General features: G+C 55.1%; 1 protein-coding gene across 1 annotated transcript in view; it reads right to left on the bottom strand.

The window, feature by feature from the left end:
• Window positions 1-22,854, bottom strand: part of LOC140457023 (inositol-trisphosphate 3-kinase B-like) — a 47,344-nt gene extending 24,490 nt beyond the window's left edge. The window contains exon 1 of the mRNA XM_072550929.1: window positions 22,306-22,854. Coding sequence (XP_072407030.1) covers window positions 22,306-22,524 — 219 coding nt within the window. The 5' untranslated portion in view covers window positions 22,525-22,854. The remainder of the gene's footprint in view (window positions 1-22,305) is intronic.
• Between the last annotated feature and the right edge of the window lie 3,111 nt (window positions 22,855-25,965).

Consider the following 25,965-nt stretch of genomic DNA (forward strand, 5'->3'; position numbering starts at 1 on the left):
TCCCTGGACACTATGGGACAATTTAGCACGGCCAATCCACCCTAACCTGCACATCCCGAAACACTATGGGACAATTTAGCACGGCCAATCCACCCTAACCTGCACATCCCTGGGCACTATGGGACAATTTAGCATGGCCAATCCACCCTAACCTGCACATCCCTGGGCACCATGGGACAATTTAGCACGGCCAATCCACCCTAACCTGCACATCCCTGGGCACTATGGGACAATTTAGCACGGCCAATCCACCCTAACCTGTACATCCCTGGGCACTATGGGACAATTTACCACGGCCAATCCACCCTAACCTGCACATCCCTGGGCACTATGGGACAATTTCGCACGGCCAATCCATCCTAACCTGCACATCCCTGGGCACTATGGGACAATTTAGCACGGCCAATCCACCCTAACCTGCACATCCCTGTGCACTATGGGACAATTTAGCACGGCCAATCCACCCTAACCTGCACATCCCTGGGCACTATGGGACAATTTAGCACGGCCAATCCACCCTAACCTGCACATCCCTGGGCACTATGGGACAATTTAGCACGGCCAATCCACCCTAACCTACACATCCCTGGACACTATGGGACAATTTAGCACGGCCAATCCACCCTAACCTGCACATCCCTGGGCACTATGGGACAATTTAGCACGGCCAATCCACCCTAACCTGCACACCCCTGGGCACTATGGGACAATTTAGCACGGCCAATCCATCCTAACCTGCACATCTTTGGACTGTGGGAGGAAACCGGAGCACCCAGAGGAAACCCCACACAGAGAGTCACCCGAGGATGGGATTGAACCTGGGAACCTGCCGCTGTGAGGCAGCAGTGCTAACCACTGATGAGTTCAAACAAGATCCAACTGTACATTTACGTGAGTCACAGGGCATGCCTTGTGAGGGGGGGACCAGCCTTTATTGTCCCCTCTGTCCCTAAGTGCCCCCTTGAGAAGGTGGGGGGTGGGGTGAGCTGCCATCTTGAACTGCTGCAGGATTCTGACCCAAGGAACGGCCGATATATTCCCAAGTCGGGACGGGGAGCGGTGGGAATGTGCGGGAGCGGGGAGTGTTCCCCTCGTGGGTTTGGAAGGTGCTGCCTGAGGATCTGTGATGAATCTCTTCCGAATATGACAATCCTCGGTCAGTCAGCCGTGGATGCCAAATCGGAGACCGGTGTCGCCTGGTGTCGGGGGTATGATGGGAGCTGGGTCAACAAAAGGGGGTCAATGATCGCCTGTCAATACACTGACTGGGCCCGAACAGTCAATAGGCCTCGTCCAGTATCTGCTCATTAACTCTTAAATGATGTGCATTTCTGTAGCGACAGGTCAAGCTGTCCCACACTGCACCGTCATTAATGGAGTGAAGGGTGGTCCCAGATGCAATGACAGGACGCCAGCAGCTGGTTCGTCCACAGCTATCTCCCACCGTGATTATTCCCCAGATGGTCTGGCCATCCCACTGGGCCCCCAGGACACGGACATGGATCAATTCCAGAAAACAGACATTCTCTGCTGAATGAGTACAGAGAGGCACAGAGCTCAAAATGTCTGGTTCACAGAAAAGCTGTCAATACATTTGATAGAGGGAGCTGGGCAAAGGATAAGGGGAGAGTGTAGAAGGAGCTTTACCCTGTATCTAACCCCGTGCTGTCCCTGTCCTGGGGAGTGTTTGATGGGGGACAGTACAGAGGGAGCTTTACTCTGTATCTAACCCCGTGCTGTCCCTGTCCTGGGGAGTGTTTGATGGGGGGACAGTGTAGAGGGAGCTTTACTCTGTATCTAACCCCGTGCTGTCCCTGTCCTGGGGAGTGTTTGATGGGGGACAGTGTAGAGGAAGCTTTACTCTGTACCTAACCCCGTGCTATCTCTGTTGATCTGTAAATAGAGTGGAAGTTGTTTCTGGAGCGTGTTCCCTGTCAAAGCAGTGAATCTCAGTGGAACCTCCCCCACTGTAATCTCTATGGAGCTGAGCATCTCTACTGGATTGTGTGTGCGTCTGAGAGAGTCTGTCTGTATGGATGAGAGGGAGAGTGAGGGGTGAGAGAGAGAGAGAGAGAGACAGAGACTGTCTGTGTGTGTGTGACAGAGAATGTGAGCATTAGATAGTGTGTGTGTGTGAGAGAGAGAGAGAGAGAGAATGTGACCATTAGAGTGAGTGCGTGTGTGTGTGACAGTGTGTGTGTGTAACTGAGAGTGAGTGCGTGTGTGTGTGTGACTAAGAGTGAGTACATGTTTATGTGTGCATCAGTGTGAGACTGTGTATCTGTGTGTTTGTATATGAGAGAGTGTCAGTGTGAGACTGTGTGTGTGAGAGAGTGTCAGTGTGAGACTGTGTATCTGTGTGTGTTTGAGAGTGTCAGTGTGAGACTGTGTATCTGTGTGTGTTTGAGAGTGTCAGTGTGAGACTGTATATCTGTGTGTGTTTGAGAGTGTCAGTGTGAGACTGTGTATCTGTGTGTGTTTGAGAGTGTCAGTGTTAGACGGTGTATCTGTGTGTGTGTCAGTGTGAGACGGTGTATCTGTGTGTGTTTGAGAGTGTCAGTGTGAGACTGTGTATCTGTGTGTGTGTCAGTGTGAGATTCTGTATGTATGTTTGAGAGTGTCAGTGTGAGACTATATCTGTGTGTGTTTGACAGTGTCAGTGTAAGACTGTATATCTGTATGTGCATCTGTGAGTGTCAGTATGAGACTGTGTATCTGTGTGTGTTTGAGAGTGTCAGTGTGAGACGGTGTATCTGTGTGTGTGTCAGTGTGAGACGGTGTATCTGTGTGTGTGTCAGTGTGAGACGGTGTATCTGTGTGTGTTTGAGAGTGTCAGTGTGAGACTGTGTATCTGTGTTTGTGTCAGTGTGAGATTCTGTATATATGTTTGAAAGTGTCAGTGTGAGACTGTATCTGTGTGTGTTTGAGAGTGTCAGTGTGAGACTGTATATCTGTATGTGCATCTGTGAGTGTCAGTGTGAGGCTGTGTGTCTGTGTGTGGGAGTGTCAGTATGAGACTGTGTATCTGTGTGTGTTTGAGAGTGTCAGTGTGAGACTGTGTATCTGTGTGTGTTTGAGAGTGTCAGTGTGAGACGGTGTATCTGTGTGTGTTTGAGAGTGTCAGTGTGAGACTGTGTATCTGTGTGTGTGTCAGTGTGAGATTCTGTATGTATGTTTGAGAGTGTCAGTGTGAGACTGTATCTGTGTGTGTTTGACAGTGTCAGTGTGAGATTGTGTATCTGTGTGTGTGAGAATGTCAGTGTGAGACTGTGTATCTGTGTGTGAGAGTGTCAGTGTTAGACTGTATATCTGTGTGTGTTTGAGAGTGTCAGTGAGACACTGTATCTGTGTGTGTGTGTGTCAGTGTGAGACTGTGTATCTGTGTGTGTGTGTCAGTGTGAGACTGTGTATCTGTGTGTGAGAGTGTCAGTGTGAGAGACGGTATATCTGTGTGTGTGAGTGACAGTGTGAGACTGAGAGTGTCTGTGTGTGTGTGTGTGTATCTGGGTGGTGGGGGGAGGGGTGGGGTGTTCCACAGTGTGACGTTAACTTGGAAACAGGGACAGCCACGGTACAGGAAACCTGAGAGCAGTTCATTATCAAACTCGCTTTGTTTCCCTGAACCTGCCCGACATCCTCCCAGCTAGTTTTATCCGGCCTCCTGGCCAGCAGAGACCGACAGAGGCACATTCATTTATGTAGCGCCGCTCATTATCCCACCCAAATGGGGCGACGTTTCGGTTTGTGAAGCAGGCGCCGTGGGTGGGGATGGCTACACAGCAGGATCCCATGGAAAGTGCTAATGGGATGACTCCCTGCCCCTCCTGGGATCTTGCTGTGCATGGTACGGCATGCCAGCCAGCCTCCAAGTGTCCCACGTTGGGGAGAGGCATGGAGTACGGATTGCCAGGGGAAGGGGCACACCCACACCCACACACACTAACACAGACACACACACACACACACACACATACGGACTAATGCGTGTCGGGGACAGACACTTCACTGTACAACCTCACTGTGTTCAAATATCACTCCGGTAACCCCCTCCAGCCCCTACACCCCCTCCCTATCTCTGTAACCCCCTCCATCCCCTACACCCCCTCCCTATCTCTGTAACTCCCTCCGGCCCCCACTCCCCCTCCCCCTCCCTATCTCTGCAACCCCTCCATCCCCTATACCCCCTCCCAATCCCTGTAACCCCCCCTCCAGCCCCTACACCCCCTCCATATCTCTGTAACCCCCTCCAGCCTCTACACCCCCTCCCTATCCCCGTCATCCCCTACACCCCCTCCCTATCTCTGTAACCCCCTCCATCCCCTACACCCCCTCCCTTTCTCTGTAACTCCCTCTGGCCCCCACTCCCCCTCCTTATCTCTGTAACCCCCTCCATCCCCTAAACCCCCCCCCATCTCTGTAACTCCCTCCGGCCCATACACCCCCTCCCAATCTCTAACTCCCTCCATCCCCTACACCCCCTCCCTATCTCTGTAACCCCCTCCATCCCCTACACCCCCTCCCTATCTCTGTGACCCTTCCAGCCCCTACCCCCCCCTCCCTAATTCTGTAACCCCCTCCATCCCCTACACCCCCTCCCTATCTCTGTGACCCCTCCAGCCCCTACACCCCCTCCCTATCTCTGTAACCCCCTCCGGCCCTACACCCCCTCCCTATCTCTATAACCCCCTCCATCCCCCACACCCCCTCCCTATCTCTGTAACCCCCTCCATCCCCCACACCCCCTCCCTATCTCTGTAACCCCCTCCATCCCCCACACCCCCTCCCTATCTCTGTAACCCCCTCCGGCCCCTACACCCCCTCCCTATCTCTGTAACCCCCTCCGGCCCCTACACCCCCTCCCTATCTCTGTAACCCCCTCCGGCCCCTACACCCCCTCCCTATCTCTGTAACCCCCTCCGGCCCCTACACCCCCTCCCTATCTCTGTAACCCCCTCCGGCCCCTACACCCCCTCCCTATCTCTGTCACCCTCTCCGGCCCCTACACCCCCTCCCTATCTCTGTAACCCCCTCCGGCCCCTACACCCCCTCCGTATCTCTGTCACCCTCTCCGGCCCCTACACCCCCTCCCTATCTCTGTAACCCCCTCCGGCCCCTACACCCCCTCCCTATCTCTGTCACCCTCTCCGGCCCCTCCACCCCCTCCCTATCTCTGTCACCCCCTCCGGCCCCTACACCCCCTCCCTATCTCTGTAACCCCCTCCGGCCCCTACACCCCCTCCCTATCTCTGTCACCCTCTCCGGCCCCTCCACCCCCTCCCTATCTCTGTAACCCCCTCCGGCCCCTCCCTATCTCTGTAACCCCCTCCGGCCCCTACACCCCCTCCCTATCTCTGTAACCCCCTCCGGCCCCTACACCCCCTCCCTATCTCTGTAACCCCCTCCGGCCCCTACACCCCCTCCCTATCTCTGTAACCCCCTCTGGCCCCTACACCCCCTCCCTATCTCTATAACCCCCTCTGGCCCCCACACCCCCTCCCTCCTCCAGTGGCAGTTGTACCTTTAGCTGCGTGAGGCCTGATGTCCTGGAGATTTCCCCCACGACCCTCCATCCTCCTCCCCTCCCAGCCCCCTACTTACGCTCTCTCTCTCTCTCTCTCTCTTTTCGATACGATTCTAAAAAAAAATGGATCTCACTGACAAAACCGTTTGCCGTCATACACTTTCCCTGCGGGGCCCACTCCACACGAAGGGAGCTACCTAAAGGCGAGTTGTTGTTGTCTGGTTTGCACGCACGTGTCGCTGAGGTGGGGTGGTGTGTGTTTGTTCTGGACCCTCAATATCCCCCCAACCCCCCCTCCCTTCCCCGTCGCTGTGGTTGAGGGTTCCACATCCTTCCCTCCCCACTCGCTTTGGGTCACCCGTCGGATGAATTAGCAACAATCTCTTGTTCGATAAATCCTTCATCCCCCCCCCCCGCCCCAGACCCAGCCAAATGGAAACATCTTTCCGATGTCCAGTCTTGCGAGCGCGTGAAGATCTTTGTTAATCGCCACCACAATTCTACTTTGTAGAGAACAGCAACCACTTCCCCTTTTCGCCTAGTCCGGCCGCTGGGGCCCAGTCATTATCTCAAGTAAAAGTAGGCCGGAAGGCCCCCCCCCACCCCGAGCGATAGAAGCTTCTAGAAAAGTCCGGAAGGATGGCCCCCAAAGGCGTACTCGATGATGAGGGAAAAACATGGACAATTGGAGAACATTGGGAAGTGGTTTTGGGGTCTTCGAGACGGTTGCTAGGCCTTACTGAAGCCTAGATTCATAGGCCCGTGTTCCTCGATGCTGGTGTTAGGGGAAGTTCGATGGGACTGGAGATCCTACCCATGGACTTTTTAAAAATATTCATTTTGCTTTTAATTCACTCACGGAGGGTCTTTATTGCCCGGGGTGGGGGACAGTTAAGTGTCAACCCCATTGCTGTGGGTCAAGAGTCATGTGTAGGCCCAGACCAGGTAAGGATGGCAGATTCCTTCCCTAAATTAGTGAGACCATTTTGGGCTTTTCTGACTATCAACAATGGATTCACGATCATCTTTAGATCCTGAATTCCAGAGTTTTTATTGAATTCAAATCCCACTGCCTGGGGGATTCGAACACGAGTCCCCAAAACATTACCTGGGTCTCTGGATAAACAAATCAGGTGACTGTACCACTAGACCTCCTGGGGGCAGAGGGTGGGAGATTGGGGAGCGGGGGGGGGGGGGGGGACACTATTAACCAAAATAGGGCAGGACTCCAGCTCAGGGGGGTTAGGCCTGCGAGGGTGCCCATGGCGAACATTGAAATGAGAAGCCTGACCAGGCCATTCGGCCCATCCTGTCTGCTCTCCCATTCGATACAATCGTGACTGATCTTATCTCAGCCTCAAATGTTGTCATTGTACCAGCCTCCACCACTTCCTCTGGCAGCCTCTGGGTGAAAAAGTTGTCCTGTAGATCTCGTTTATACCTTTCCCCCTCTCACCCTAAACCTATGCCCCTCTTGTTCCGGACTCCCCCACCCCAGGGAAAAGACCTTGTCTATTTACCCTATCCATGCCCCTCACAAGTTTATAAACCTCTATAAGGTCACCCCTCAGCCTCCGACGCTCCAGGGAAAACAGCCCCAGCCTGTTCAGCCTCTCCCTGTAGCTCAAACCCTCCAACCCTCGCAACATCCTTGTAATTTTTTTATGCACCCTGTCCAGGGACTCAGTGGTTAGTCGGGTTCGATCCCTCCCTTGGGCAACTGTCTATGTGGAGTTTGCACATTCTCCCCATGACTGCGTGGGTTCCCTCCCACAGTCCAAAGGTGAGCAGGTGAACGTGGATTGGACATGCTAAACTGTCCCATAGTGCCCAGGGATGCGCAGGTTAGGGTGGATTGGCCGTGCTAAATTGTCCCATAGTGTCCAGGGATGTGCAGGTTAGGGTGGATTGGCCGTGCTAAATTGTCCCATAGTGCCCAGGGATGTGCAGGTTAGGGTGGATTGGCCGTGCTAAATTGTCCCATAGTGTCCAGGGATGTGCAGGTTAGATGTATTAGTCAGGGGTAAATGTTGAGTAATGGGGTAGAGGAGTGGATCTGGAAGGGTTACTCCTTGGAGGGTCAGTGTGGGCTTGCTGGGCCAAATGGCCTGTTCCGACACTGCAGGGATTCTATGATTCTCCAGTCAGGTGACCAGAACTGCATCAGAAAGTCTGCTTCGGGGTGCAGGAAGTGATTGATGTGTCTCATTGTGTGTGTGTGAGAGAGAGAGGGAGACAGGCAGAGAGAGAGAGAGAGAGAGAGAGACTGACAGGCAGGAGGCAGAGAGGGAGAGGGAGGGCAGGTACGAACAGGTAAAAGTGGTTTCCTGGCTGGTTTGCAGTCAGTGAAGGGTTAAACCAGACTGCATCAAACTGAAAGCAGAGACACAAAGGCACCCTTTGTCAAATGTTGACGCAAATGGGAGTTCGGCTGCAGAAACCGCAGTGGAAACTCTGAGAGCACTTGGTTCAGAGCCAGAGACATGGGGTTTCCTCTGAGCGACAGGTCCCCATGTCAGCACGCTCTCCCCTCCCCTCCCCTCCCCACCCCTCCCCCCCATTAACATCTTTCTCACACGAGTTCACAGCCTCGCAATTACTCATCGCCTCTGATCAGCAGCAGGAAACGATTCACAGTGCACCGTCTGCTACAGCACACCAAACACGCACAGGAGGTTATCCTCAAAGGCTTCCACTCAGAGGCAGTGGCTCCCTCAGTACTGACCCTCCGACAGTGCGGCACTCCCTCAGTACTGACCCTCTGACAGTGTGGCACTCCCTCAGAACTGACCCTCCGACAGTGCGGCACTCCCTCAGTACTGACCCTCCGACAGTGCGGCACTTCCTCAGTACTGACCCTCCGACAGTGCGGCACTCCCTCAGTACTGACCCTCCGACAGTGCGGCACTCCCTCAGTACTGACCCTCCGACAGTGCGGCGCTCCCTCAGCACTGACCCTCCGACAGTGCGGCACTCCCTCAGTACTGACCCTCCGACAGTGCGGCGCTCCCTCAGCACTGACCCTCCGACAGTGCGGCGCTCCCTCAGTACTGACCCTCCGACAGTGTGGCACTCCCTCAGTACTGACCTTCCAACAGTGCGGCACTCCCTCAGTACTGACCCTCTGAGAGTGCGGCACTCCCTCAGTACTGACCCTCTGAGAGTGCGGCACTCCCTCAGTACTGACCCTCTGAGAGTGCGGCACTCCCTCAGTACTGACCCTCTGAGAGTGCGGCACTCCCTCAGTACTGACCCTCCGACAGTGCGGCACTCCCTAAGTACTGACCCTCCGACATAGCAGCACCTCCTCAGTACTGACCCTCTGACAGTGCGGCACTCCCTAAGTACGGACCCTCCGACATAGCAGCACCTCCTCAGTACTGACCCTCCGACAGTGCGGCACTTCCTCAGTACTGACCCTCCGACAGTGCGGCACTCCCTCAGCACTGACCCTCCGACAGTGTGGCACTCCCTCAGTACTGACCTTCCAACAGTGCGGCACTCCCTCAGTACTGACCCTCTGAGAGTGCGGCACTCCCTCAGTACTGACCCTCTGAGAGTGCGGCACTCCCTCAGTACTGACCCTCTGAGAGTGCGGCACTCCCTCAGTACTGACCCTCCGAGAGTGCGGCACTCCCTCAGTACTGACCCTCCGACAGTGCGGCACTCCCTCAGTACTGACCCTCCGACATAGCAGCACCTCCTCAGTACTGACCCTCTGACAGTGCGGCACTCCCTAAGTACGGACCCTCCGACATAGCAGCACCTCCTCAGTACTGACCCTCCGACAGTGCGGCACTTCCTCAGTACTGACCCTCCGACAGTGCGGCACTCCCTCAGCACTGACCCTCCGACAGTGCGGCACTCCCTCAGCACTGACCCTCCGACAGTGCGGCGCTCCCTCAGCACTGACCCTCCGACAGTGCGGCGCTCCCTCAGCACTGACCCTCCGACAGTGCGGCACTCCCTCAGTACTGACCCTCCGACAGTGTGGCACTCCCTCAGTACTGACCTTCCAACAGTGCGGCACTCCCTCAGTACTGACCTTCCGACAGTGCGGCACTCCCTCAGCACTGACCCTCCGACATTGCAGCAGTCCCTCAGCACTGACCCTCCGACAGTGCGGCACTCCCTAAGTACTGACCCTCCGACATAGCAGCACCTCCTCAGTACTGACCCTCTGACAGTGCGGCACTCCCTCAGAACTGACCCTCCGACAGTGCGGCACTCCCTCAGTACTGACCCTCCGACAGTGCGGCACTTCCTCAGTACTGACCCTCCGACAGTGCGGCACTCCCTCAGTACTGACCCTCCGACAGTGCGGCACTCCCTCAGGACTGATCCTCCGACAGTGCGGCGCTCCCTCAGCACTGACCCTCCGACAGTGCGGCGCTCCCTCAGCACTGACCCTCCGACAGTGCGGCACTCCCTCAGTACTGACCCTCCGACAGTGTGGCACTCCCTCAGTACTGACCTTCCAAAAGTGCGGCACTCCCTCAGTACTGACCTTCCGACAGTGCGGCACTCCCTCAGCACTGACCCTCCGACATTGCAGCAGTCCCTCAGCACTGACCATCCGACATTGCAGCAGTCCCTCAGCACTGATGCTCCGACAGTGCGGCACTCCCTCAGCACTGACCTTCCAACAGTGCGGCACTCCCTCAGTACTGACCCTCCGACAGAGCGGCACTCCCTCAGCACTCACCCTCCGACAGTGCGGCACTCCCTCAGCACTGACCCTCCGACAGTGCAGCACTCCCTCAGTACTGACCTTCCGACAGTGCAGCACTCCCTCAGCACTGACCCTCTGATAGTGCGGCACTCCCTGAGCACTGACCCTCCGACAGTGCGGCACTCCCTCAGCACTGACCCTCCGACAGTGCGGCACTCCCTCAGTACTGACCTTCCAACAGTGCGGCACTCCCTCAGCACTGACCCTCCGACAGTGCGGCACTCCCTCAGCACTGACCCTCCGACAGTGCGGCACTCCCTCAGCACTGACCCTCCGACAGTGCGGCACTCCCTCAGCACTGACCCTCCGACAGTGCGGCACTCCCTCAGCACTGACCCTCCGACAGTGCGGCACTCCCTCAGCACTGACCCTCCGACAGTGCGGCACTCCCTCAGCACTGACCCTCCGACAGTGCGGCACTCCCTCAGCACTGACCCTCCGACAGTGCGGCACTCCCTCAGCACTGACCCTCCGACAGTGCGGCCCTCCCTCAGCACTGACCCTCCGACAGTGCGGCCCTCCCTCAGCACTGACCCTCCGACAGTGCGGCACTCCCTCAGCACTGACCCTCCGACAGTGCGGCACTCCCTCAGCACTGACCCTCCGACAGTGCGGCACCTCCTCAGTACTGACCCTCCGACAGTGCGGCACTTCCTCAGTACTGACCCTCCGACAGTGCGGCACTCCCTCAGTACTGACCCTCCGACAGTGCGGCACTCCCTCAGCACTGACCCTCCGACATAGCAGCACCTCCTCAGTACTGACCCTCTGACAGTGCGGCACTCCCTCAGTACTGACCCTCCGACAGTGCGGCACTCCCTCAGTAATGACCCTCCGACAGTGCGGCACTTCCTCAGCACTGACCCTCTGATGCGGCACTCCCTCAGCACTGACCCTCCGACAGTGCGGCACTCCCTCAGCACTGACCCTCCACAGTGTGGCATTCCCTCAGTAGTGACCCTCCGTCAGCGCGGCACTCCCTCAGTAATGACCCTCCGACAGTGCGGCACTCACTCAGTACTGGCCCTCCGACAGTGCGGCACTCCCTCAGTACTGACCCTCTGACAGTGCAGTACTCCCTCAGCACTGACCCTCTGACTGTGCGGCACTCCCTCAGCACTGACCCTCCGACAGTGCGGCACTCCCTCAGCACTGACCCTCCGACAGTGCGGCACTCCCTCAGTACTGACCCTCGACAATGCGGCACTCCCTCAGTACTGACCCTCCGACAGTGCGGCACTCCCTCAGTCCTGACCCTCCGACAGAGCGGCACTCCCTCAGTACTGACCCTCCGACATTGCAGCACTCCCTCAGTACTGACCCTATGACATTGCAGCACTTCCTCAGTACTGACCTTGTGATAGTGCTGCACTCCCTCAGTACTGACCCTCCGACAATGCTGCACTCCCTCAGTACTGACCCTCCGACAGTGCGGCACTCCCTCAGTACTGACCCTCCGACAGTGCGGCACTCCCTCAGTCTTGACCCTCCGACAGTGCGGCACTCCCTCAGGACTGATGCTCCGACAGTGCGGCACTCCCTAAGTACTGACCCTCCGACATAGCAGCACCTCCTCAGTACTGACCCTCTGACAGTGCGGCACTCCCTCAGAACTGACCCTCCGACAGTGCGGCACTCCCTCAGTACTGACCCTCCGACAGTGCGGCACTTCCTCAGTACTGACCCTCCGACAGTGCGGCACTCCCTCAGTACTGACCCTCCGACAGTGCGGCACTCCCTCAGTACTGACCCTCCGACAGTGCGGCGCTCCCTCAGCACTGACCCTCCGACAGTGCGGCGCTCCCTCAGCACTGACCCTCCGACAGTGCGGCACTCCCTCAGTACTGACCCTCCGACAGTGCGGCACTCCCTCAGTACTGACCTTCCAACAGTGCGGCACTCCCTCAGTACTGACCTTCCGACAGTGCGGCACTCCCTCAGCACTGACCCTCCGACATTGCAGCAGTCCCTCAGCACTGACCCTCCGACATTGCAGCAGTCCCTCAGTACTGATGCTCCGACAGTGCGGCACTCCCTCAGCACTGACCTTCCAACAGTGCGGCACTCCCTCAGTACTGACCCTCCGACAGAGCGGCACTCCCTCAGCACTCACCCTCCGACAGTGCGGCACTCCCTCAGCACTGACCCTCCGACAGTGCGGCACTCCCTCAGTACTGACCTTCCGACAGTGCAGCACTCCCTCAGCACTGACCCTCTGATAGTGCGGCACTCCCTCAGCACTGACCCTCCGACAGTGCGGCACTCCCTCAGCACTGATGCTCCGACAGTGCGGCACTCCCTCAGCCCTGACCCTCCGACAGTGCGGCACTTCCTCAGTACTGACCCTCCGACAGCGCGGCACTTCCTTAGTACTGACCCTCCGACAGTGCGGCACTCCCTCAGCACTGACCCTCCGACAGTCCGGCACTCCCTAAGTACTGACCCTCCGACATAGCAGCACCTCCTCAGTACTGACCCTCTGACAGTGCGGCACTTCCTCAGTACTGACCCTCCGACAGTGCGTCACTTCCTCAGTACTGACCCCCGACAGTGCGGCACTCCCTCAGTACTGACCCTCCGACAGTGCGGCACTCCCTCAGTACTGACCCTCCGACAGTGCGGCGCTCCCTCAGCACTGACCCTCCGACAGTGCGGCGCTCCCTCAGTACTGACCCTCCGACAGTGCGGCACTCCCTCAGTACTGACCTTCCAACAGTGCGGCACTCCCTCAGTACTGACCCTCCGACAGTGCGGCACTCCCTCAGTACTGACCCTCCGACATTGCAGCAGTCCCTCAGCACTGACCCTCCGACATTGCAGCAGTCCCTCAGCACTGACCCTCCGACAGTGCGGCACTCCCTCAGTACTGACCCTCCGACAATGCGGCACTCCCTCAGTACTGACCCTCCGACAGTGCGGCACTCCCTCAGTCCTGACCCTCCGACAGTGCGACACTCCCTCAGTACTGACCCTCCGACATTGCAGCACTCCCTCAGTACTGACCCTATGACATTGCAGCACTTCCTCAGTACTGACCTTGTGATAGTGCTGCACTCCCTCAGTACTGACCCTCCGACAATGCTGCACTCCCTCAGTACTGACCCTCCGACAGTGCGGCACTCCCTCAGTACTGACCCTCCGACAGTGCGGTACTCCCTCAGCACTGACCCTCCGACAGTGCGGCACTCCCTCAGCACTGACCCTCCGACAGTGCGGCACTCCCTCAACACTGACCCTCCGACAATGCTGCACTCCCTCAGTACTGACCCTCCGACAATGCTGCACTCCCTCAGTACTGACCCACTGACAGTGCGGTACTCCCTCAGCACTGACCGTCAGACAGTGCCGCACTCCCTCAGCACTGACCCTCCGACAGTGCGGCACTTCCTCAGTACTGACCCTCCGACAGTGCAGCACTCCCTCTGTACTGACCCTCTGACAGTGCAGCACTCCCTCAGCACTGACCCTCCGACAGTGAGGCACTCCCTCAGTACTGACCCTCTGACAGTGCGGCACTCCCTCAGTACTGACCCTCCCGACAGTGCAGCACTCCCTCAGTACTGACCCTCTGACAGTGCGGCACTCCCTCAGTACTGACCCTCTGACAGTGCTGCACTCCCTCAGTACTGACCCTCCGACAGTGCGGCACTCCCTCAGTACTGACCCTCCGACAGTGCGGCACTCCCTCAGTCCTGACCCTCCGACAGTGCGGCACTCCCTCAGTCCTGACCCTCCGACAGTGCGGTGCTCCCTCAGTGCTGACCCTCCGGACAGTGCGGCACTCCCTCAGTAATGACCCTCCGACAGTGCGGCGCTCCCTCAGTAATGACCCTCCGACAGTGCAGCCATTCCTTAGCACACTAACCCTCCTACAGTGCAGGAGGAGGGTTAGTTAGTGACAGTGTGAGGGAGCTGGACCAACATCAATAGACCACCCACGACACCGAAATGTTGAATGTGTCCATTTTTCCACTGTGCACTGACCCTGTGCACATTCAGTCAGCCAGTTTGCTATTTGCCTCTGGAAGGCTTCACAATCGAGCTGTTGAAAGCTCAGGTCGTGAGTTGCTGGTCCTCTCCTTCCCTGTGCTAACGGCTGGGTGAGGGTTATCGATGTTACAGAGATGCCCCTATGTTACTGTGTGAGGACTGCCCGGGTAGACTGACGGGAGCACTGGAAAACCTGCTTTTCCCACTTTCTCAGCTGGAACCCAGAACTGTCCCCAGATTCTGGCCGTGACCTCCACAAACTACCTGTCGGCACCGTGAGCACTGAACTCAGAGAGAGAGAGATGGGGGCGAGGATGTTGGGGTGAGGGGGAGAGAGAGAGAGAGAGAGAGAGAGAGAGAGAGAGAGTGGGACAGAGAGAGTGAGAGAGAGTGGGACAGAGAGAGAGAGAGAGAGAGAGGGACAGAGAGATAGAGTGGGACAGAGAGAGAGAGAGAGAGTGAGAGAGAGAGTGGGACAGAGAGAGAGAGAGAGAGAGAGAGAGAGTGGGACAGAGAGAGAGAGAGAGAGAGTGGGACAGAGAGAGAGAGAGAGAGAGAGAGTGGGACAGAGAGAGAGAGAGAGAGAGAGAGAGGGACAGAGAGAGAGGGACAGAGAGAGAGAGAGAGAGGGACAGAGAGAGAGAGAGAGAGTGGAGACAGAGAGAGAGAGAGAGTGGGACAGAGAGAGAGAGAGAGAGGGACAGAGAGAGAGACGAGAGTGGGACACAGAGAGAGAGAGAGAGAGAGAGTGGGACAGAGAGAGAAGGACAGAGAGAGAGAGGGACAGAGAGAGAGAGAGAGAGAGAGGGGACAGGACAGAGAGAGAGAGAGAGAGAGTGGGACAGAGAGAGAGAGAGAGAGGGGGGACAGAGAGAGAGAGAGAGAGAGGGGGGGACAGAGAGAGAGAGAGATGAGAGAGAGGGGGACAGAGAGAGAGAGAGAGAGAGAGGGGGGACAGAGAGAGAAGGACAGAGAGAGAGAGGGGACAGAGAGAGAGAGAGAGAGAGAGGGGGGGACAGAGAGAGAGAGAGAGAGAGAGAATGGGACAGAGAGGGAGAGTGAGAGAGAGAGAGTGGAGAGAGAGAGAGTGGGACAGAGAGAGAGGGAGAGAGAGAGGGGAGAGAGAGAGGGGGGACAGAGAGAGAGAGAGAGAGAGAGGGGGAGAGGAAGAGAGAGAGAGAGAGAGAGAGAGAGAGAGTGGGACAGAAGAGAGAGAGAGAGAGTGGGACAGAGAGAGAGTGGGAGAAGAGAGAGAGTGGGAGAGAGAGAGAGAGAGAGGGACAGAGAGAGAGAGAGAGAGAGACAGAGAGAGGGACAGAGAGAGAGAGAGAGGGGACAGAGAGGAGGGGAGAGACAGAGAGAGAAGAGAGGGACAGAGAGAGGGAGAGACAGAGAGAGAGAGTGGGACAGAGAGAGGAGAGAGAGAGAGAGAGAGTGGGACAGAGAGAGAGAGAGAGACAGAGAGAGGGACAGAGAGAGAGAGAGACAGAGAGAGGGACAGAGAGAGAGAGGGACAGAGAGAGAGTGGGACAGAGAGAGAGAGTGGGACAGAGAGAGAGAGTGGGACAGAGAGAGAGAGAGAGAGAGAGAGTGGGACAGAGAGAGAGAGAGAGAGAGAGAGAGAGGGACAGAGAGAGAGAGAGACAGAGAGAGGGACAGAGAGAGAGAGTGGGACAGAGAGAGAGAGAGAGAGAGGGGGACAGAGAGAGAGAGAGAGAGAGAGAGGGGGACAGAGAGAGATAGCGTGCAGATGATATGTCTTACATTTCCATCTGTGGAAATGTTTCTTATGATGGCCAAGTTAGAACCTGCTTTTCTTGATTGCTGAGTCAAATCAGATGCCCTGCAGCATTTGAAACTTGCCGATTCTGGACATCAAACCCCCAGAGATACCATGGTAACCAAGCAAATAAATTCAAATCCCAGAGTGATGAAAAGTGCTTCAGAGACTCTGCTTAGAACCCATCGACTTTAGTGTAATCACCCAAACCATCACGGATTAGAGCGAACCCATCAAACACTCCCCAGGAGAGGGACAGGACAGGGTTAGATACAGAGTACAGCTCCCTCTACACTGTCCCCCATCAAACACTCCCCAGGACAGGGACAGCACGGGGTTAAATACAGAGTAAAGCTCCCTCTACACTGTCCCCCCCATCAAACACTCCCCAGGACAGGGACAGCATGGGGTTAAATACAGAGTAAAGCTCCCTCTACACCGTCCCCCATCAAACACTCCCCAGGACAGGGACAGGACAGGGTTAGATACAGAGTACAGCTCCCTCTACACTGTCCCCCCATCAAACACTCCCCAGGACAGGGACAGCACGGGGTTAAATACAGAGTAAAGCTCCCTCTACACCGTCCCCCATCAAACACTCCCCAGGACAGGGACAGGACAGGGTTAGATACAGAGTACAGCTCCCTCTACACTGTCCCCCCATCAAACACTCCCCAGGACAGGGACAGCACGGGGTTAGATACAGAGTAAAGCTCCCTCTACACTATCCCCCATCAAACACTCCCCAGGACAGGGACAGCACGGGGTTAGATACAGAGTAAAGCTCCCTCTACACTGTCCCCCCATCAAACACTCCCCAGGACAGGGACAGCACGGGGTTAGATACAGAGTAAAGCTCCCTCTACACTGTCCCCCATCAAACCCTCCCCAGGACAGGGACAGCACGGGGTTAGATACAGAGTAAAGCTCCCTCTACACTGTCCCCCATCAAACACTCCCCAGGAGAGGGACATGACAGGGTTAGATACAGAGTAAAGCTCCCTCTACACTGTCCCCCATCAAACACTCCCCAGGAGAGGGACATGACAGGGTTAGATACAGAGTAAAGCTCCCTCTACACTGTCCCCCATCAAACACTCCCCAGGAGAGGGACATGACAGGGTTAGATACAGAGTAAAGCTCCCTCTACACTGTCCCCCATCAAACACTCCCCAGGACAGGGACAGCACGGGGTTAGATACAGAGTAAAGCTTTCTCTACACTGTCCCCCCATCAAACACTCCCCAGGACAGGGACAGCACGGGGTTAGATACAGAGTAAAGCTCCCTCTACACTGTCCCCTGTCAATCCCTCCCCAGGACAGGGACAGCACGGGGTTAGATACAGAGTAAAGCTCCCTCTACACTGTTCCCCATCAAACACTCCCCAGGACAGGGACAGCACGGGGTTAGATACAGAGTAAAGCTCCCTCTACACTGTCCCCTGTCAATCCCTCCCCAGGACAGGGACAGCACGGGGTTAGATACAGAGTAAAGCTCCCTCTACACTGTCCCCCATCAAACACTCCCCAGGACAGGGACAGCACGGGGTTAGATACAGAGTAAAGCTCTCTCTACACTGTCCCCCCATCAAACACTCCCAGGACGGGGACAGCACGGGGTTAGATACAGAGTAAAGCATCCTCTACACTGTCCCCCATCAAACACTCCCCAGGACAGGGTCAGCACGGGGTTAGATACAGAGTAAAGCATCCTCTACACTGTCCCCCATCAAACACTCCCCAGGACAGGGACATCACGGGGTTAGATACAGAATAAATCTCTCTCTACACTGTCCCCCCATCAAACACTCCCCAGGACAGGGACAGGACAGGGTTAGATACAGAGTAAAGCTCCCTCTACACTGTCCCCCATCAAACACTCCCCAGGACAGGGACAGGACAGGGTAAGATACAGAGTAAAGCTCCCTCTACACTGTCCCCCATCAAACACTCCCCAGGACAGGGACAGCACGGGTTAGATACAGAGTAAAGCTCCCTCTACACTGTCCCCCATCAAACACTCCCCAGGACAGGGACAGCACGGGGTTAGATACAGAGTAAAGCTCCCTCTACCCTGTCCCCCATCAAACACTCCCCAGGACAGGGACAGCACGGGGTTAGATACAGAGTAAAGCTCCCTCTACACTGTCCCCCATCAAACACTCCCCAGGACAGGGACAGCACGGGGTTAGATACAGAGTAAAGCTCCCTCTACACTGTCCCCAATCAAACACTCCCCAGGACAGGGACAGCACGGGGTTAGATACAGAGTAAAGCTCCCTCTACACTGTCCCCCATCAAACACTCCCCAGGACAGAGACAGGACAGGGTTAGATACAGAGTAAAGCTCCCTCTACACTGTCCCCCATCAAACACTCCCCAGGACAGGGACAGCGCGGGGTTAGATACAGAGTAAAGCTCTCTCTACACTGTCCCCCACATTAAACACTCCCCAGGACAGGGACAGCACGGGGTTAGATACAGAGTAAAGCTTTCTCTACACTGTCCCCCATCAAACACTCCCCAGGACAGGGACAGCACGGGGTTAGATACAGAGTAAAGCTCCCTCTACACTGTCCCCCATGAAACACTCCCCAGGACAGAGACAGGACAGGGTTAGATACAGAGTAAAGCTCCCTCTACACTGTCCCCCATCAAACACTCCCCAGGACAGAGACAGGACAGGGTTAGATACAGAGTAAAGCTCTCTCTACACTGTCCCCCATCAAACACTCCCCAGGACAGGGTCAGCACGGGGTTAGATACAGAGTAAAGCTCCCTCTACACTGTCCCCCATCAAACACTCCCCAGGACAGGGACAGCACGGGGTTAGATACAGAGTAAAGTTCCCTCTACACTGTCCCCCATCAAACACTCCCCAGGACAGGGTCAGCACGGGGTTAGATACAGAGTAAAGCTTCCTCTACACTGTCCCCCCCATCAAACACTCCCCAGGACAGGGACAGCACGGGGTTAGATACAGAGTAAAGCTCCCTCTACACTGTCTCCCATCAAACACTCCCCAGGACAGGGACAGCATGGGGTTAGATACAGAGTAAAGCTCCCTCTACACTGTCCCCCCCATCAAACACTCCCCAGGACAGGGACAGCACGGGGTTAGATACAGAGTAAAGCTCCCTCTACACTGTCTCCCATCAAACACCCCCCAGGACAGGGACAGCACGGGGTTAGATACAGAGTAAAGTTCCCTCTGCACTGTCCCCCCCATCAAACACTCCCCAGGACAGGGACAGGACAGGGTTAGATACAGAGTAAAGCTTCCTCTACACTGTCCCCCATCAAACACTCCCCAGGACAGGGACAGGACAGGGTTAGATACAGAGTAAAGCTCTCTCTACACTGTCCCCCCATCAAACACTCCCCAGGACAGGGACAGCACGGGGTTAGATACAGAGTAAAGCTCCCTCTACACTGTCCCCAATCAAACACTCCCCAGGACAGGGACAGGACAGGGTTAGATACAGAGTAAAGCTCTCTCTACACTGTCCCCCCATCAAACACTCCCCAGGACAGGGACAGCACGGGGTTATATAACATCAGTCGAGATACAGTCAGTAACACAGGGCTCTGGGCGGGTGGGTTAGAGTACTTGGGTGAGACCACCCTCCTGGGGTATTGTGAGCAGTTTGGGGGTCTCCGTATCTGAGGAAGATGTCCTGGCGACAGAGGGAGTGCAGCGATTGCCAGCCTGATTCCCGGGATGGTGGGACTGATGTCTGAGGAGAGACTGGATCGGTTCGGACTGTACTCACTGGGGGTGGGGGGTGTTGGGGGGGGGGGGGGGGGGGGTGTTGGGGGGGGGGGGGGTGGGGTGGGGGGGGAGCAGTTTGGGGAGAATGAGGAGGGGGATCTCAGAGAAACCGATAAAATCCCAACAGGACCAGACAGGGCCAAGGATGTTGACCCAGGGAGCCCAGAACTGGGGGGTGGGGGGGGGGGTTGGTTACAGTTTAAGGATTAAGGAGTGGGGGCGTTTCGGACTGAGACAGGGAGAAATGTCTTCCCCCAGAGAGTTGGGAGGGGGGGGGTGGTGGGGCGAGCTGTCACAGAAAGCAGTTGAGTGCAAAACAAAGTTTGGTGGAGTTGTGGATGGTGTAGAAGGTTGTCAAAGGATACAGCAGGATAGGGATCAGTTGTAGATATGGATGGAGAAATGGCAGGTGGAGTTTAATCTGGCTAAGTGTGAGGTGCTGAACTTGGGGAGATCAAATATTAAGGAAAAGTATACAGTTAATGACAAGACCCTGAACAGCATTGATGTACAGAGGGATCTTGGGGTTCAAGTCCATAGCTCCCTGAAAGTGGCCCCGTGAGTCGATAGGGTGGTAACGAAGGCGTATGGCAAGCTTTCCTTTATTGGTCGGGGAATTGAGAATAAAAGTCAGGATATCACTTTGCAGCTTTCACAGGTTTCGGTGTGAGGCCGCACTTGCGTTCAGTTCTGGTCGCCACATTAGGGGAAGGACGTGGGGGCTTTGGAGGGGGTGCAGGTGAAGTTTCCCAGGATGCTGCCTGGATTAGAGGGTTTGAACCTGTCAGGAGAGGCTGGAAAAACTCTGGGTGTTTTCTCTCAAGGCTGAGGGGAGACTCGATAGCAGTCTCTAAAATTATGAGATGCATAGGTAGGGTTGACTGTCTTTTCCCAGAGTGATTATTCCTGATGAAGGGCTTTTGCCCGAAACGTCGATTTCGAAGCTACTTGGATGCTGCCTGAACTGCTGTGCTCTTCCAGCACCACTAATCCAGAAAATGTCTTTTCCCAGAGTTGAAATGTCTAATACCAGGGGGCATGTATTTAAGGTGAGGGGGGGGAAAGTTCAAAGGAGATGTGAGGGGTTAGTTTTTTTTTTACAGAGAGTGATAGGAGTGTGGGACGTACTGCCAAGGGGTTGGCGTTGAAGGCAGATACCAAAGGGGCGTTTAAGGGGCTTTTCGATAAACACATACAAATGCAAGGGCTGGACGGGGGCAGACCAAGGGCAGGCGGAAGGGATTGGCATCATGTTTGGCACAACATCGTGGGGCTTACCGGAGGAAGTGGGGACAGAATTGGATGATCAGTCACATTCCTATTGAATGGATGCTATAGGTGGAGAAGGCTCGAGGGGCCGAATGGCCTACTCCTGCTCCTGGATTCTCTGTTTTCCATGTTTCACTAAAGGGGGCAGCGATGGGGTGGGGTTATGTTAGAATGTGGGAAGGGGGGAGAATGGGGGGAATGTGGGGGCTGGGAGAGGAACGAGTGGGTGGTAGGGGAGGAAGGGTAACTACGAGGAGGAGGGGATAGGATGCAGGGATGGGAGTAGCGATATAGGGGTAGGTTTGGGAGTCAGGATGGGTCTTTGGGATGGTGTGTGTGGACGGGAGTAGGGACGGGTGACGGGATGGGGGACAGGATGGGGATCAGGATGGAAGGTGCATTCCTCTTGGGGAGATGGAAGTTGTGGAGATTCCCGAGTAGGGGACTATCAGGAACAGAATCGTGAAGGGGGCAGGAGTTGAGAAACACATGGGAAAGCTGCAATGGAATGGTGAGACAGACTCAGATGGGCTGAGTGGCCTGATTCTGACGGGATCTGTCAACTTGGGGACTGCTCGATTTCAGGACGGGGCGCGGGTTCAGGCATACACAGGTACTGCCCAGCCCCAGAGCCTGGGTCAGAGACACAGAGAGAGATGGGGAGAGAAAGAGACATACACAGAGACAGAGACACAGAGAGAGGGAGAACGACGAGGCAGAGAGAGAGACACACATGCACACACAGGCACCCAGAGAGAGAAAGCCATACACACAGAGACAGAGAGAGAGGGAGAGAGAGAGAGAGAGACAGAGAGAGAGACACACAGAGAGAGACACACACAGTGACAGAGAGAGGGAGAGACACAGAGAGACATAGAGAGATGCAAAGACACGCAGACAGAGAGAGACACACACAGACACAGAGAGAGAGAGAGAGAGAGAGACACACACAGAGACAGACACACACACACAGAGACACACACACAGACACACAGAGACAGAGACACACACACACACAGAGACAGAGACACGCACACACAGACACACACACACAGACACAGACAGAGACACACACAGACACACACACAGATACAGACAGAGACAGACACACACAGAGACAGAGACACACACACAGACACAGAGACAGAGACACAGAGACACACACACACAGACAGACAGAGAGAGAGAGAGAGAGAGAGACACACACACAGTGAGAGGGAGGGAGGGAGTGAGCCCTGACCTTTCTGAGTAGCTGCCTCCTGTTGCGGCTGCTCGGAGCCCCATCGCTGAACACCTCATCCTCAGACTCGGCCGAGGAGCAGTTGAAGGAAGAGACGGACGAGCTGGAAGTCCTCAGACAGCACTTGGCTTCGAGCTGAGGCGGCAGGCTCTCCCAGTCCCCGGGAAGTTGCAGAGGGGTCCCCTCGGAGTCTCTGCTCTCACCCCCGCCGCTGTCCATCGCAAACTTGAGCAGCTCAGGGAGCTGGAGCACTGAAACACTGGGGGGTTGGTCTTTCAAACCCGGTGTCCTGAATGCAGTCAGGTTTCCCTGTCTGAGGGGGCTTTTAAATCCCCCCTCCTGTCAGCAGGCAGGGAAAGGGAACCACTGTCTGTCTGTCAGTGCTGCACCTTCACTCTCCTACAAACTTTAAATTCTGAGCTCCACACTTTGCATGTTCTCTCCCTTGATCAGGTCTCCGAGCGCCCTCAACCCTCCCTCACAACACACTGCAGCTTTTGAGCTCTTCTCTCTCTCTCTCTCTCCTGCTCCTGGGATGCTGCCTGGCCTCTCGACTCTGATCTGCAGCTTCTGCAGTCCCCAATTTCTCCTCCTTGCTGAGGAGGAACCAGCGTTGCACTGGGCTGCACGAAATCCAAAGTCACCAGGTTATAGCCCAACAAACTCAGAAGTTCTGGGACTTACATATTAATAAATGTAGGTAAAAACAATGACTGCAGATGCTGAAAACCAAATACTGGATTAGTGGTGCTGGAAGAGCACAGCAGTTCTGCAGCCTGAACTATTGATAAATGTAGCCCATTCTAAAAGATGAAATTCTGAACAGCAACCCAGGTTGATTCAATGTATAATTTCAGTTACATCACACTGTAATCTTTTGCTATAAATTCTGTGTCTTATGGTCTTCTTCCCCACAACCACCTGATGAAGGAGCAGCGCTCCAAAAGCTAGTGCTTCCAAATAAACCTGTCGGACTGTAACCTGGTGTTGCATGATTCTTTAAAACTTTCTCCTGGGAGAAATATTCCTGATGAAGGGCCCACAGAGTCTTAGAGATGTACAGCACGGAAACAGACCCTTCGGTCCAACCCATCCATGCCGACCAGATATAGAGTCATAGAGATGTACAGCACGGAAACAGACCCTTCGGCCCAACCCGTCCATGCCGACCAGATATCCCAACCCAGGCTAGTCCCACCTGCCAGCACCCGGCCCATATCCCTCCAAACCCTTCCTATTCATATACCCATCCAGATGTCTCTTAAATGTTGTCATTGTACCAGCCTCCACCACTTCCTCTGGCAGCTCATTCCATACACGTACCACCCTCTGGGTGAAAAGGTTGCCCCTTCGGTCTTGTTGACTCTCTGGCTCCTCAGACATTTCCTGATCTGCTGTGCTTTTTTAGCGTCACACTCTCGACTCTCTCTCTCTCTCTCCCCTCTTTCACCTGTTTTTCACAGTTAAAAAAAAATCACACATTATCCCTGGAGCGTCGGAGGCTGAGGGGTGACCTTATAGAGGTTTATAAAATCATGAGGGGCATGGATAGGGTGAATAGACAAAGTCTTTTCCCTGGGGTGGGGGACTCCAGAACTAGAGGGGCATAGGTTTAGGGTGAGAGGGGAAAGATATAAAAGGGACCTAAGGGGCAACTTTTTCACACAGAGGGTGGTGTGTGTATGGAATGAGCTGCCAGAGGAAGTGGTGGAGGCTGGTACAATGACAATATTTAAGAGGCATCTGGATGGGGACATGAATAGGAAGGGTTTGGGGGGATATGGGCCGGGTGCTGGCAGATGGGACTAGATTGGGTTGGGATATCTGGTCAGCATGGACGGGTTGGACCGAAGAGTCTGTTTCCGTGCTGTACATCTCTATGAGCAGGTGATAGTCCAACAGGTTTGTTTGGAAGTGCAAGCTTTTGGAGAACGACTCCCTCATCAGTGAGCTAGAGAGGCAGAATCATAGGCTGATCCTACCTCCCTCGCTCCCTGATGAAGGAGCAGCACTCTGAAAGCTAGTGCTTTCGAATCAACCTGATGGACTATAACCTGGTGTTTGGTGAATTCTAACTTTGTCCACCCCAGTCCAACACTCCACCTTGCGGAACTTTTCATAATCACAGCTTTTAGTCACTTATATACACGACGTGGATGTGTGTGCAGGAGGTATGGTTAGTAAGTCTACAGATGACACCAAAATTGGTGCTGGTGTGACCAGCAAAGAAGGTCACCTTGGAGGTGTCGATCAGCTGGCTGAGATGTGGCAGATGGAGTTTAATTCAGATAAATGTGAGGTGCTGCACTTTGGGAAAGCAAATCTTAGCAGGACTTATACACTTAATGGTAAGGTCCTAGGGAGTGTTGCTGAACAAAGAGACCTTGGAGTGAAGGGTCACAGCTCCTTGAGAGTGGAGTCGCGAGTAGATAGGATAGTGAAGAAGGTGGTTCTGATGAAGGGTCACTGGACCCAAAACATTAACTCGGGTTTCTCTTGGGTGGCACGGTGGGCTCAGTGGTTAGCACTGCTACCTCACTGCGCCAAAGACCCGGGTTCAATTCCTGCCTCTAACGACTGTCTGCGTGGAGTTTGCACATTCTCCCTGTGTCTGCGGTTTCCTCCCACAGTCCAAAAATGTGCAGCTTAGGGTGAATTGGCCGCGCTAAATTGCCCGTAGTGTTAGGTGAAGGGGTAAATGTAGGGGAATGGGTCTGGGTGGGTTGCACTTCAGTGGGTCAGTGTGGACTTGTTGGGCCGAAGGGCCTGTTTCCACACTGTAAAGTAATCGAAAGATGCTGCAAGACCTGTTGAGCTTTTCCAGCAATTCTTGTCTTTATGAGTGAAGGAAGCCCTTTTTGTGAGTACAGGAGTTGGGAGGTCATGTTGCGGCTGCAGGACATTGGGTTAGGCCACTGTTGGAATATTGCGTGCAATTCTGGTCTCCCTCCTATAGGAAGGATGCTGTGAAACCTGAAAGGGTTCAGAAAAGGATGTTGCCAGGGTTGGAGGGTTTGAGCTACAGGGAGAGGCTGAACAGGCTGGGGCTGTTTTCCCTGGAGCGTCGGAGGCTGAGGGGTGACCTTATAGAGGTTTATAAAATCACGAGGGGCATGGGATAGGATAAGGACTTTTCCCTGGGATCGGGGAGTCCAGAACTAGAGGGCATAGGTTTAGGATGAGAGGGGAAAGATATAAAAGAGACCTAAGGGGCAACTTTTTCACCCAGAGGGTGGTACGTGTACGGAATGAGCTGCCAGAGGAAGTGGTGGAGGCTGGTACAATGACAACATTTAAGAGGCATTTGGATGGGTATATGAATAGGAAGGGTTTGGAGGGATATGGGCCGTGTGCTGGCAGGTGGGACTAGACTGGGTTGGGATATCTGGTCGGCACGGACGGGTTGGACCGAAGGGTCTGTTTCCATGCTGTACGTCTCTATGACTCTATGACCTCTAGAGTAGGTGGAACACTGAAGACAGGTCTCCCAGTGCAGGGGCATGGATGCTTACCACTGAGCTACACTGGGGACCTTGCTGGTGCTGTTATATTACACATCCCCCAAAGCACAATGACACTTGAGCCCAGCCCCTCCTGGCTCAGAGGTGGGGAAATGTGGATGATTTCGACAAGCAAAGGAAGGAGCTAAGAACCGAAATG

This window comes from Chiloscyllium punctatum, chromosome 31, assembly GCF_047496795.1.
Source record: "Chiloscyllium punctatum isolate Juve2018m chromosome 31, sChiPun1.3, whole genome shotgun sequence".
Lineage (NCBI taxonomy): Eukaryota > Metazoa > Chordata > Chondrichthyes > Orectolobiformes > Hemiscylliidae > Chiloscyllium > Chiloscyllium punctatum.